The following is a 12,757-nucleotide window of genomic DNA, read 5'->3' on the forward strand; positions in this document are numbered from 1 at the left end:
CTCCCACCTGGGGGTCCCAGAGAATAAAAGGAAGGACCAGCTTCAGGAGGACCCAGGTAAACCCCATTACACCGAATCTCACTACATAGAAGGGCTCTGTGTGAACAAGAAGCATTTAATGCAGCTCCGCAAAACTATATTCTTGTTTGTCTAGCCTCATAGTTCTCATTTTCTGTGGTGGATACTGAACAAATTGATGTCAAGAAAAAGTAATTCTTCAAATTTTTATTGGTGAACTAATCAAAAGCTCTGGTCTGTAGGTCTTCAATTCAATTGCTCCTTGGCTGCTGTCTTGAACATATTTGAATGAGTCTTTCCTTTTATGTTATCTTTCAAATGCTTTCTACTCCATATTAAATAACAGTAACATTTTAAATTTTCTCCTCATTGTTTCTTTCTCCTTGTTGTCATATTAATTCTTAATTTTTCTGAATTTTTCTCTCTTCACGTCTCCATAATTTACCTGTAGCTTTATCTTTCTCTTGTCCTTATTCAGGGTCCTCACCAGAAAATCATTCATGCTCTTGGAGAAGAGAGGGGAGCGAGGAATGTGTGGCAAAACTGACACAAGGGTGAAAGGTTCAGGCCTTTCCCCCCCACTTTTTGAAGATGTTGTCCATCCCTGGGTTCTGTCCCTACCTACCAGTGGCCTCCCATGGCCATCAGAGTAATGTGAAACTGGGATATGTCGAGGAGGAGCAAATGAATTCTATTAACCACCTGACCGGGCCTGACCAAGTATGCAGCCAAGTGGCAGCCACCACTTGTTTTTCCACCTAAGAACCCCTAAAGCCACATGGCAGTCAGGGAGAGGTGGAAGTGATGCCCACCAGGGAATATCTATGAAGCACCCACATAATTGGTGAGGAATTCCAGGGCAGCTCCAAACAGTGATTCACCCAGAAATCCAGTTAAAAGAATGAGCAGCACTTTTAATCCCATAGAAACAAACTAATAATTAAAATAAACAGCCTCTGCTGAAAAACCTTTAATGCAGGAAGATGGTGAAAATGTTAGATAATTCTCAGTAGTTTTCTGAGTGGAATTCAAGAGGCTTTTGAATCAATGAAACAAGAGCTGTCTATGTCTTTAAAAAGAGGCTAGGAGAAGAGATATCTGGAAGATAAGAACATTTTCTTGGGGAAAAATTGCACATTATTGATCAAGTAAAATATAATAGAAAGTATTTAAAATAATTCTTTTGAAGGAATTTTAAAATTAAAAATAACTTGAATTGCTCTCCTAGCCTTCAGCAAAAAAAAAAAAAAAAGACAAAGAGATTGAAATTATTTCAGAAAAGATGAAAGGCTTGGAAGACAGACCAGGGGAACGCATTATGAAATTCATAAGGAGAAAGCAGAGCAGATAAAAGGCAAATGATAACTAAAAAGAAAAAAGAAACATTTCACTAAATAGAAGTTTTAGATTTTTGTCCATAAAGAGTTCATTACCAGGTAAGAGTTGTGGCAAAAGACATAACTTATGTAGATCCAAGGACAAGTTTTGAATTTCACATGTAGCAGGATATTTCTACAGACTTTTCCTATAGAAGAAAACAGATCACCTAACAAGGAATGATGATCTGAGTGCCCTTGGCCGTCTGCATGGCAGCCCTACATGTAGAAGTCACTGGAACAATGTTTACAGAGTTCTGAGGGAAATGGGTTATGAGTCTGAAATTCTACACACAGCTGACTGTTGCACAGGGATGAGAGTTAAAAAGACACTTGCTTTCATGTGAAAACAAAGAAAGCACACACCTCTATAATTTCTTTCTGAAAAAGAAATTTGATTTAGGAAATTATCCCAGAAGAAGAGTTAAAAGTAAATAATCAAAAGAATGAGACAGACATGATATATATAAGATACAGCAGAGAACAATGAACTGGGTAAGACCCATAAAGTCTAATTAACTCTTGATGCTGAATTTGTAAAGATTCCATTACCCATGGAAAGTGGAAAACATGACCTCAAACTTTCAAAGTATGGGTAATTTATTTGTTTTCTGTGGTTTTCAGAAGATATGAAAATATGGAGACCTTATCAAATCATTTTATCTTTTAATAGCTCCTTGAGGGCAGTAATTTTATGTTTTGTTTATTTGTCTACCCTCCATAGCAGTTACAGGCTTGGTACACACTAAAGACTCAAAGAATATTTGTTGAGTATCGAATGAGTATTCTAACACTAAAACCTAACAAGGACTATGCAAGACAGAAAATTATTGATATAAATGGAAAAAATACTATTGAATATTAGCTGATGAAAGCCAATGTGTATTAAACAAACAATACACATCACCAAGTAGCATTTCCTCAGGAGTAACAACATGGTGCAATATTATAAGAAGTCTTATTTTTAATGTTTTTATAATGTGGAATTTCAAACCTTTACAAAAATAGAAAGGACAGATAATGAACCTTAGGTATCCTTTACCCAGATTCAGTAATCACTTCATGGCATATCTTGTCCAGCCATATGCCCACCCATTTCTCCCACTTCAGAATTATTCTGAAGCAAGTCCTAGGCCGTCCTAGTATTTCATTCTTAAATAGTTTAGTGTATCTCTATAATAAATTATACTCTTTTGTTGAAACATAATTAAATTACCCATATTACCATTTAAAAAAAATTATGTTAACGTCACCAACTATTCAGTCACTGTTCAAATTTACCCAAATATCTTTTAAATGTCTTCCTTTTTTTCAATGTTTATCTTAATATCTTTAAAAGATCCATACATTATTATTAGTATTAAAAATATCTTTTTTGATCTACAGTTTGGCCTTCATCTCCTCTGTTTCCTTACTCTGTGTGCATGTGCATGTGCATGTGCGTGTGTGTGTGTGTGTGTGTAAAAACTGAGTTGTTTGTGTTAGAGAATTTCCCACAATCTGCATTTTACTGATCGTTTCCCTGTGATGTACAGCCCCTGCATTCCCTGTATATTGGTGGTTAGATCTAGAGACTCAAGGATGTTTTCTTTTCTTTTCTTTTCTTTTTTTTTTTTTTTTTGAGACAGAGTCTCACTTTGTTGCCCAGACTTGCATGAGTGCCGTGGTGTCAGCCTAGCTCACAGCAACCTCAAACCCCTGGGCGCAAGTGATCCTCCTGCCTCAGCCTCCCGAGTAGCTGGGACTACAGGTGCAAGCCACCACGCCCGGCTAATATTTTTGTTTCTATTTTTAGTTGACTGGCTAATTTTTTTCTCTATTTTTAGTAGAGATGTGGTCTCGCTCTTGCTCAGGCTGGTCTTGAACTCCTGACCTCAAGCAATCCTCCCGCCTTGGCCTCCCAGAGCGCTAGGATTACAGGCCCAGCCAAGGATGTTTTCTTTTTGGTTTAGTTAAGGACTCTTGATTCCTAAGTCCTTTTCACATGAATAGTCTCTGATGGCTTCCTTGCTTTCTGGGATGAGAAGATGATCCAGGTTCAACTTTCATATTTCCTGCTCCAGACTGGGAATCAGCCATTTCTCCAATAAGCTCTGGTTCTTTTATTGGAAAGTGATGTTTAGATACCACAATCTGAGTGCTAAAGGTGCTCCTTGCTACTGGGTTTGTCATCGTTTCTAAGTCCTTTTCATGAAAAGAGATAGAAAATATAGTCTTGTAGTGTTTTTTAAGGGAAACTATATCATGAAGGTAAACTATATCATGAATTCAAATTCAGGTCTGTAGTTTCCAGGTAACCTCAATAATTTCATATCTGTAGCTCCTTCTTCATATGCCAAAAATTTTGGTACTCACTGACACCAATGTAATTGTTCATTTGCTTTACTCTCCAAATATATACACAATAGTTTTGGAATAAAAATGCCAACACTGCCTTCATCAATATGAATACTGGAAAAAGGTTAAGATTCTGGATAATTTTTCCTCTGGTTTTTATTCTTGTTTTTGTTTTGTTTTGTTTTCTGTTCTTTTTCTCCTTAAGATAATTCATGTTAGATATGTACAAATTATTGATTTTTAAAGTTAATTGGGATAATTCCTCTCTTGTAGTTATACAATTTGTTTATATGTTTCATTTTATTTTTGAATTTTGCTTTTTTCATCTTCTCATTATGAAAACACATGGTTCCAAAGTCAAATATAAAGGACAAGGTATATTCAATGAAGTTTAAATTTTATCTTTGTCCCCTTGATCCTGTTACCTTGCTTACTCATAAACATTTTTAAATTTAGTGGTTTGTCCTTTGATTTAAAAAAATATACAGATATATTTAAATTGTCCCACATAAATAAAAAGCACACAATACACACTTTCTCCACATTACCTTCCTCAAGCAATAATATTTCCTCGTGATCACTCTATAGTTTTACATAGAGATGGAAAAATCACATTTGAAGGCGTTTTGGGAATGCAATTACTGCAACTATATTATTCAATAAATCACTTTCTCTGCCCTGGCAGTTTTTACTTCAGGAGATTAACTCTCTCAATTTCTATCATTAATAAATTGTGAATATGTTCAACATTTTATGGGATGCAATAGCGGAATAATTACATTAGGAGTTCAGTTTGGGTGCTGATCCTGCCACTTCTTCAAATGAGCTGCTTATTCCTGGGCACATCCCTTTCTCCCTGATTCACAGTTTCCATAACTGTGCAATGATCTCAGGTTATTCTCAGCTCTGAAATTATCTGCTTCTCATACAATGTCAATGTTCCCTTCAACCGTGGGAGAATCCCCAGGCAGCACTGGGGAGGCTAAAGGAGGTTGAGCCAAGCAATGTCTTGCAGTAAAACTGTAGCACAGACCACTCCTTCCTCCTCAGCAGTCTGTAGGGACACTCCCGTTTGCACTCTGCATACTTCCAGTAAGCCTGAGGTATATCTGTGCCAGCACCATGGCCACCATGTCACTTACTTGGCACAGACAATACTGGCTTCTGGTGGCCTCAATCCCAAAAACAGTGAGAAAATCAACTGAAAAAAAAAAAAAAAAGAAAAGAAAAGAGCCATGGGACCGGTAGGATTTAACAAAATCTCTAATACTGTGTCATTGTCATATGGAAAGAAAAGGAGACAAGGTGGAGCTAAAACAGTATTTGAAAAAATAATGGACAAAAACTTACCAAATTTGGCAAGATACATAGACCAGCCAGTCCAAGAAATTCAGTAAACTCCAAATAGGATAAACTCAAAACTTTCACACCGAGATGCATTATAGTCAAACTTCTGAAAACTTAAGGCCAAGAAAAAATCTTGAAAGCAGTGAGAGAGAGGGGACCCCTCACCTACAGGAAACAAACAAACAAACAAATTGAAGAACAGTGAACTTACCACAAGAAATCACAGACGCCAGAAAGAAGTGGATCAGTAGAGAAAGGGTGGGCTGTAAATACAACTAGGAAAAGTAGGAAGACATATGTGTTCCCTCAGAAATGTATAAAATACTCATGGCCAGCTACTCGGGAGGCTGAGGCAGTAGGATCGCTTAAGCCCAGGAGTTTGAGGTTTCTGTGAGCTAGGCTGACGCCATGGCACTCACTCTAGCCCGGGCAACAGAGCGAGACTCTGTCTCAAAAAAAAAAAAATACTCATGGCAGCATTCGCTGGGAAGCAACCCAATCATTCATCAAAGTAGAGTGTATAAAAAAGCTGTGCTTATCTATGGGAGGGGAAGGAAAGGCCTGGAATCATGCAGAGATACCCAGGAAGCCTCAAAGGTACTGGCAATGTTCTATCTCTTAAGTTAGGTGGTGATTATCTTATTGTTCTCTAAATTAAAAATGTGTTTTATATACTTTTATATTTATTTGTATATATATGTGCTATACTTCACATTTTAAGTTATTTTAAACACCAAAAGTGCTAAGTATTAACTTTTAAATGCCACAGTGCAATAAAAATTCTTACCTACCAGATTGACAAAGAACAAAGTCTCAAAACCCACATACTATGTTGGCAGAGTGTGGGAAAGCAGACAGTCGCATTTATTGATGAGAGGAATGTGTAAAATTGGTAGTATTTATCAAAATTACAAGTGAGCACAAGACAGATATATTTTTACTACATGTTAAATTATGAGTATGGAAGGATATTTGTTGTAACCGATTGGAATTGCATAAACTTGGAAATTCTAAATGACTCTCAGTACCAGACTGGCTAATTATAGGAGGGTACATCCTTACGATGGAGTATCTGCAACCATTTAAAAGCCTGACAACTTTTTTTTTTTTTCAGGACAACTCATCAAAGTATATATATATATATATATATATATTTTTTTTTTTTTTTTTTTTTTTCTGAGATAGAGTCTCACTCTGTTGCCCAGGCTAGAATGAGTGCTGTGGCATCAGCCTAGCTCACAGCAACCTCAAACTCCTGGGCTCAAGTGATCCTTCTGTCTCAGCCTCCCGAGTAGCTGGGACTACAGGCATGTGCCACCATGCCCGGCTAATTTTTTCTATATATATTTTTAGCTGTCCATATAATTTCTTTCTATTTTTAGTAGAGACGGGGTCTCGCTCTTGCTCAGGCTGGTCTTGAACTCCTGAGCTCCAACGATTCGCCCGCCTCGGCCTCCCAGAGTGCTAGGATTACAGGCGTGAGCCACCGCGCCCGGCCCAAAGTATATTTTTAAGTGAAAAAAGCAAGATATATTTGAGTAAATTTGTTTCAGAAATATTTATTAGCATATACATAGAATATCTCTTGGGGAAAAAAGCATATAAGGAATTGCTAATATTTGTTGCCTCAAGAGAGAATAACTATATGACTGGAGAGAGAGGCTTCATTTTTAATATATACACTTCTACATGTTTTAATGTACTCCCAAGCACAAGCAATACCTACTGATATAGTGATGACAATCACAGTGATGGTGATGACAAAGAGGGTGGAGTGTATTCAGACTGAAATCCCAGCTCTGCCACTCTCAAGACATGTAGTCATTGGTAAATTGTTTAAAGTCTGTTCCTTCAAACAAAAATATAATGGGATAATAATACAAATCTCTCTGGGTGGACTGGAAGTAGGGACTCACTACCCACATGTTGCTGGATTTTACTGAACTCATATAACACATGTAAAGTGTTTGTGGTGGTGACCGGCACGTGGGGCAGCTCGATGCAGGGACTAGTGCTGCTGCTGCTGCTGCTGCTGCTGCTGCTGCTGCTGCTGCTGTTATAAGACCTCTGTCCTCTGTCCCCATTCTGGATCTCCAAGACTTCAACTTGGGGACAAGGTGCTCTTCCCTGAAACACGCACTGGCCTTAATTCTCTGAGACCCCAGGCCAAGCTCAGGAGGAAGCCGGCACTTCCGGGACACCTCTCCATCTCCAGTAGGCCGTGGTCCTGTCCCTGCCTCTAACTGGGATGGGGGTTAGAGCCTCCAGAGATGTGTATGGCCTGCGCCCCATGCACACGTGATGTTTCAAGCTTTAAATTGCTTGTGGGATTAGCAGGGTCCCTGCTGGAGTAACAAGGGAGTCAGGGGCTCCGTGGAGTCCACAGTGCTGCCTCAGGACTCCCTTTGGCTCCTGGGGAAAATCCACCCTTGGGACATCCGGGCCTCAGACCGGGATGCCAGGTCCTCTACATGAAGAGTCTGTAGCTGAGACACCAGCTCTCAGCCAGCAGGAATGAAGGGAGGAAGGAAATGAGAGAGACACCACCCAGAGCTTAGAACTCCCACAAGATTTAGGAGGAAAAAGAAGAAAGACGGTCTTCAAGGTAAAGACAGCCAGGCAGGGGAGCGTCGGGGTCTGTTTCTGGCCAGAGAATGGTCTGGCCCAGGGCTCAGTGAGGAGGAGACTCAGAGAAGTGGCCACCACCAGGACACAGCTGGGGAGAGGTGGGCTGGGCAGGGACAGAGGTGGTGGCCTCTGCAGAGCCTTTCCCTAAGACGTGCTTTCCTCCTGCCCTGCCTAAGCTCTCAGAGACCTTCCAGCTGACCCTGGTCCTGCTGCTGGAGCTGAGAGGAGCCACGGGTTGGGGAGGTCCGAGCAGTCCCCTGTGCCCTCCAGGGGGCCCCATACCCAGGTCCCTGCCCTGTCCTTGCTGCTCTGTCTCCTCATGAAGCTGAGGAGGAGGCTAGCAGGGATGCCATCCCCACTCTGCAGGTGAGGAAGAGGCTCAAAGGGAACGGGGTGGGCTCAGGGTGAGGCGGGAGGTGGGTGAGGCTGCACCCGCACCTGCCTCTGTGATGTCCGCCCTGAGGCTACTTCCTTCCATTTTCTCACGTTCCTCTCATATATGCAGAGATACTTTCCTGAATACAAAATAACTCTTTGTAGTAAGAGAAAATTTGGGAAACGCTGAAGCGGTTCCGAGAGGAATGCCCTGCCCCTACCGATTTTACGATTTCTTTCCAGTCTCTTTTTATCCACACATATTCTTTACCTAATCGAGATCATAACAGTGTGCGCAACTTAGATTTTGCCCTTTATCATTATAATGTAAAATTTATCATGTAAAAAATTGTAAACATGACTTTAAGCTCTTATTTTCCATTATATGAAATGCTATAAATTACTTAGGCATTTATTGGTGGACAGTTATATTGTTTCCTATTTTCCCTCACAAATTGCTGTGATGAGTGCTGAGAGATGTGGGCCCTCCTCTCTCATCATTTTTTTCAGAATGTTTCCCAGGGGAGCATTGCTGAGGCAATGTGTAGGCAAGGTTTTCAGATTTTTCATTTTTCTAGGCGAATTGCTTTCCAGAAAGGCTGCATGTGAGTGTTCCGGGCTCTGTTTGCTCCACCGCGCCGCCTGCTCTGTCTCAGCTGCCTGCTGGCTCCAGACGCTGGTAGGGCTGAGACCATAAGCCAAGCCAGGTCCCTGGGACAAGCGGAGGCCCCCACACCTGCAGGATGCTGCCACCAAGGTACAAGCTTCCCTCCTCCCTGTGCTCTCCCTGGCTCCTCCCGCCTCCCTCCTGCCTCCTTCCTCCGGTGGAGCTGCAGGTGTCGGAGCTCTTTCTCTGCTTCCATCCTGAGTCCCCCGCAAGCCTGACACAGCCCTGCTTCCTGTTGAAGGTTCCTGGATGGGCAACCAAGCATTCTTATCTCCTTAATGAACACACACGCACACACACACACACCTGCCCCCCCTCACACCCACAGGAGTGGGCAGTCATCTTTACAAAGAACTGCTCCCTGCCTTGGAGGACATCACAAGGCAGTCCTCAGAGTTGGGATGTCCTGGGAAGCACTTCTTCAGCTTTCTTGTGGTGCACATGGGGAAACTGAGGCCTAGGGAGGGGAGGGGACTTGCTCCAGCTTCACAGAGTACGTGTCACACAGGCAGGTGTGGGTCCATCAGCTCTGGTCTCAGAGTGCACTGTCCTCCCAGCTGTTCAGTTCACCCCAATTGAACAAATGGATTCAGCAGCTTTTATGTGCCAGGCATCGAGGCTTTTAGACCTTGTGCATCACTCATGCCCACACGACATTATTTGTGTGTAGATGCCTCTGTGTGCATAGACTTATCTGGTGGGAGGGGGTGTCGTGGCTTCCCTGACAGAAGTCACTTTCCGTGGCCTCTGCAACTGCAGCATCTTCTTGTCGCTGTTGAATCTGGTTTGTGCCACTGACTGTAACACTTGCCTTTTCATTTTCTTGATGGGATGGAGAGACACTGGGAGGAATGGGAGACAGGCTGGAACAGAAGCTCATCGCGGGACACCCAGGCTGGGTAAGCCTGCACTGAGCGAACAGGAGCGCCCTCCTGTGCTGCGTTGAGCGGTGTGGGAAGGGGAGTACGATTGCACAGGAAATGCCACGAACCCCCCTACCATCTCTTTCCTTTTTCTCTCACACACCTATGTTCTCCTACTACGCAGCAGGGACTTGGCCACATCCTGGATGCCTGGGGCTCTTCCCAAGAAAGCCTGATGTGCGGCTTGTACTTTGCTGAAGACAGAAGGGATAGCATATGGAACAAGCCAATCAGTCCTCCCCTGTGATGGGGTTCATTCTCCTGGGGCTCTCTGACCACCCAAAGCTGAAGAAGACATTCTTTGTGCTCATCGTGTTCATGTACCTGGTGGTCCTGCTGAGCAATGGCGTCCTCATCCTGGTGACCATCCTCGACTCCCACCTGCACACACCCATGTACTTCTTCCTGGGGAACCTCTCCTTCCTGGACATCTGCTACACAAGCTTCTCAGTCCCTCTGGTTCTGGACGGTCTCCTGACCCCCAGAGAAACCATCTCCTTCTCAGCCTGTGTTGTGCAGATGGCGCTCTCCTTTGCCACGGCAGGGACAGAGTGCCTGCTCCTGGGCATGATGGCATTTGATCGCTATGTAGCCATCTGCAACCCCCTTAGGTACTCCATGGTCATGCGCAAGGCTGCCTGTGTGTCCATGGCCGTCAGCTCCTGGGCTATTGGTGGTGCTGCTTCTGTGGTACACACGTCCTTGGCAATTCAGCTGCCCTTCTGTGGGGACAACGTCATCAACCACTTCACCTGTGAGATCCTGGCTGTCCTGAAGTTGGCCTGTGCTGACATCTCTGTCAATGTAATCAGCCTGGGGGTGACAAATGTGATCTTCTTGGGGGCCCCTGTCCTGTTCATTTCTTTCTCCTATGTCTTCATCCTTGCCACCATCCTGAGGATCCCCTCAGCTGAGGGGAGGAAAAAGGCCTTCTCCACCTGCTCTGCCCACCTCACAGTCGTGGTCGTCTTCTACGGGACCATCCTCTTCATGTACGGGAAGCCCAAGTCTAAGGACTCCTTGGGAGCTGAAAAACAGGATCTTTCAGATAAACTCATCCCCCTCTTCTATGGGTTGGTGATTCCCATGCTCAACCCCATCATCTACAGCCTGAGGAACAAGGACGTGAAGGCTGCTGTGAGGAACCTCGTGAGTCCTAAACGCTTCATGCAGTGATGGTGGAGGCGTCCTCTGTGGTCGCCACCCATGTGGAGGGAAAGAATCACAATCAGGTCATCTGCCATTCAAAAGCCATGTCGGGTTAACCAGAATGGTCTCTCACTCTTAAGTCCATCTGCAGGGAACGTTAAACTCTTCAGATGAAATCTCCTGAGTTTGGTTGACACGTCTGAAAGTTTCAATAGATGCCAGGCTTAAGAAATCTTCTAATTGCCTGTGATGAAGACCTTCTGAACATCTGCGGAAACCTCCCAAGACAGCAGCCACAGGAGCAAACCGAGTGGCCCTTACTGTGTCTAAGCTCTGGAGCTAGCACAAGCAAGTGAGGAGATTCTCACAGCAAGTTCTCCAGCCTCTTGGATCCGTCAGGGGAATCAGAGGAACACAGAGGGAGTGGGAACTGTCAGGGGGGGCTTCAGTTTATTAGATTCAGTTTGCCTGAAGGGCTGAGAAGACACAAAAGTAAGTTCTCCATATAGAGAGCTTTTGGGTGGGAATCATCTATTTTGATAACAGTATCTTTTTGGTTGTGACATATTGAGCCTATTTTTTTCTTGTTGCACTGCAAATTTTGAAACACTGCTAAAATTAAATTAATTCAAGAAAGAAACTAGAACTTGAATTTGACTTTCATTACTAATAACATTTTCCAACAGAAATGCTAGTATTCTGATAGATACTAACTCATGTTCTGGAAAGAAAAGGATAGGTAGAAATAGCAAGATAGGAGCTAAATCTGTTTGAAGACTTTAGGGCTAATTTTGACAGGTTCTATACTCCAGGTATGTTCAGAGCCTTTTTATGCCAAGGTCCACTGTGAACGTCCAACAGGGTATAAAGTCTGTAATATTTACAGAGCCACCATGGTTCAACACAATAAAAAATGGGAAGCATTTTCTTACCTATCAGCTTGGGCAGATTGCTTAACCTCTCAGTCTATTTCTTCATATATGAAAACCTAACCACTCAATTTTATAGTCACTAAATAAGATGCTATAAATAAGTCCTTTGTAAATCATAAGGACAATAAAAATGTAAGATATTAGTAGTATTAATAGTAGCATTACAAATGCTGCACAGTGCTATATACCATGTATAAAAGAACAAGACACAGTTTCTGTCTCTAACAATAGACACAGAAGCCAGAGGACAGGATCAGAGATGGCCGTTAATGAAAAGAAACGGTTTTATGGTAGAGGCTGCAGCTGTCAGGGACATTTCTGAAGCGAGTGTCTTCGACGCCCACGTGCTTCCTAAACTGTACATGAAGCTACATTACAGCGTGCACTGTGCCGTTCACAGCAAGGTAGTCAGGAATGGATCTAGTGAGGCCCACAAGAACTGAATGCCCCACCCCAATTTAGACCTGCAGATGCTGCCCCAGGATCTCCACCAAAACTCATGTAAGAAGCTGATTCCTTAAGGACTGAAGAAAAACTGTCCCCTGAAAAATAAAATAAAATAAAATAGAAATCATACTTTTAACAAAGGAAAGATTGCCTCCTTGAGTGTATTCTATAAAAATAAACAAAAAGAAAAAATAGAAAAGAAGCAGTTTTATGGCAAGTTATAGCAAATTCTGGGATTATCAGAAGACTTATTTTTTAAAAAAATTTAGAAAGTGAATCTGATTTTGAGAACAGATCTTGGAAATTTTTGCTTCAACTGAAATTTAAATTTTCTTATATTTGTTCAGAATCAATTGCATAAGATAAGGATGCATATTTTGTTAATAAAATTTTACTTTCTTGCGTTAGTCTAAGTTCCTGAATTTTGCTTGCCCAATAAGGGAAATCATCTTGCTACCGTGAATACACAAGAGTGACATCTAGTGGCCATGGAAGCCAACTTCAGACATTCACAGAGCCACGCAGCGTTGCTAGAAGAGGCTTCACAGGTCTCCTTGT

At 42.4% G+C, this 12,757-nt stretch overlaps 1 protein-coding gene across 1 annotated transcript; it reads left to right on the forward strand.

Annotated features, from left to right (window-relative positions):
• The first annotated feature begins 8,694 nt into the window (after window positions 1-8,694).
• LOC123646143 (olfactory receptor 2S2) lies at window positions 8,695-11,455 on the forward strand. Its single transcript, XM_045562828.1, has 2 exons — window positions 8,695-9,647; window positions 9,796-11,455. Exon 2 carries the CDS (start codon window positions 9,888-9,890, stop codon window positions 10,845-10,847), a length of 960 nt encoding a protein of 319 aa, XP_045418784.1. The 5' UTR covers window positions 8,695-9,647; window positions 9,796-9,887; the 3' UTR covers window positions 10,848-11,455.
• Window positions 11,456-12,757: the final 1,302 nt, after the last annotated feature.

This window comes from Lemur catta, chromosome 10 (genome assembly GCF_020740605.2).
Source record: "Lemur catta isolate mLemCat1 chromosome 10, mLemCat1.pri, whole genome shotgun sequence".
NCBI classification, from domain to species: domain Eukaryota; kingdom Metazoa; phylum Chordata; class Mammalia; order Primates; family Lemuridae; genus Lemur; species Lemur catta.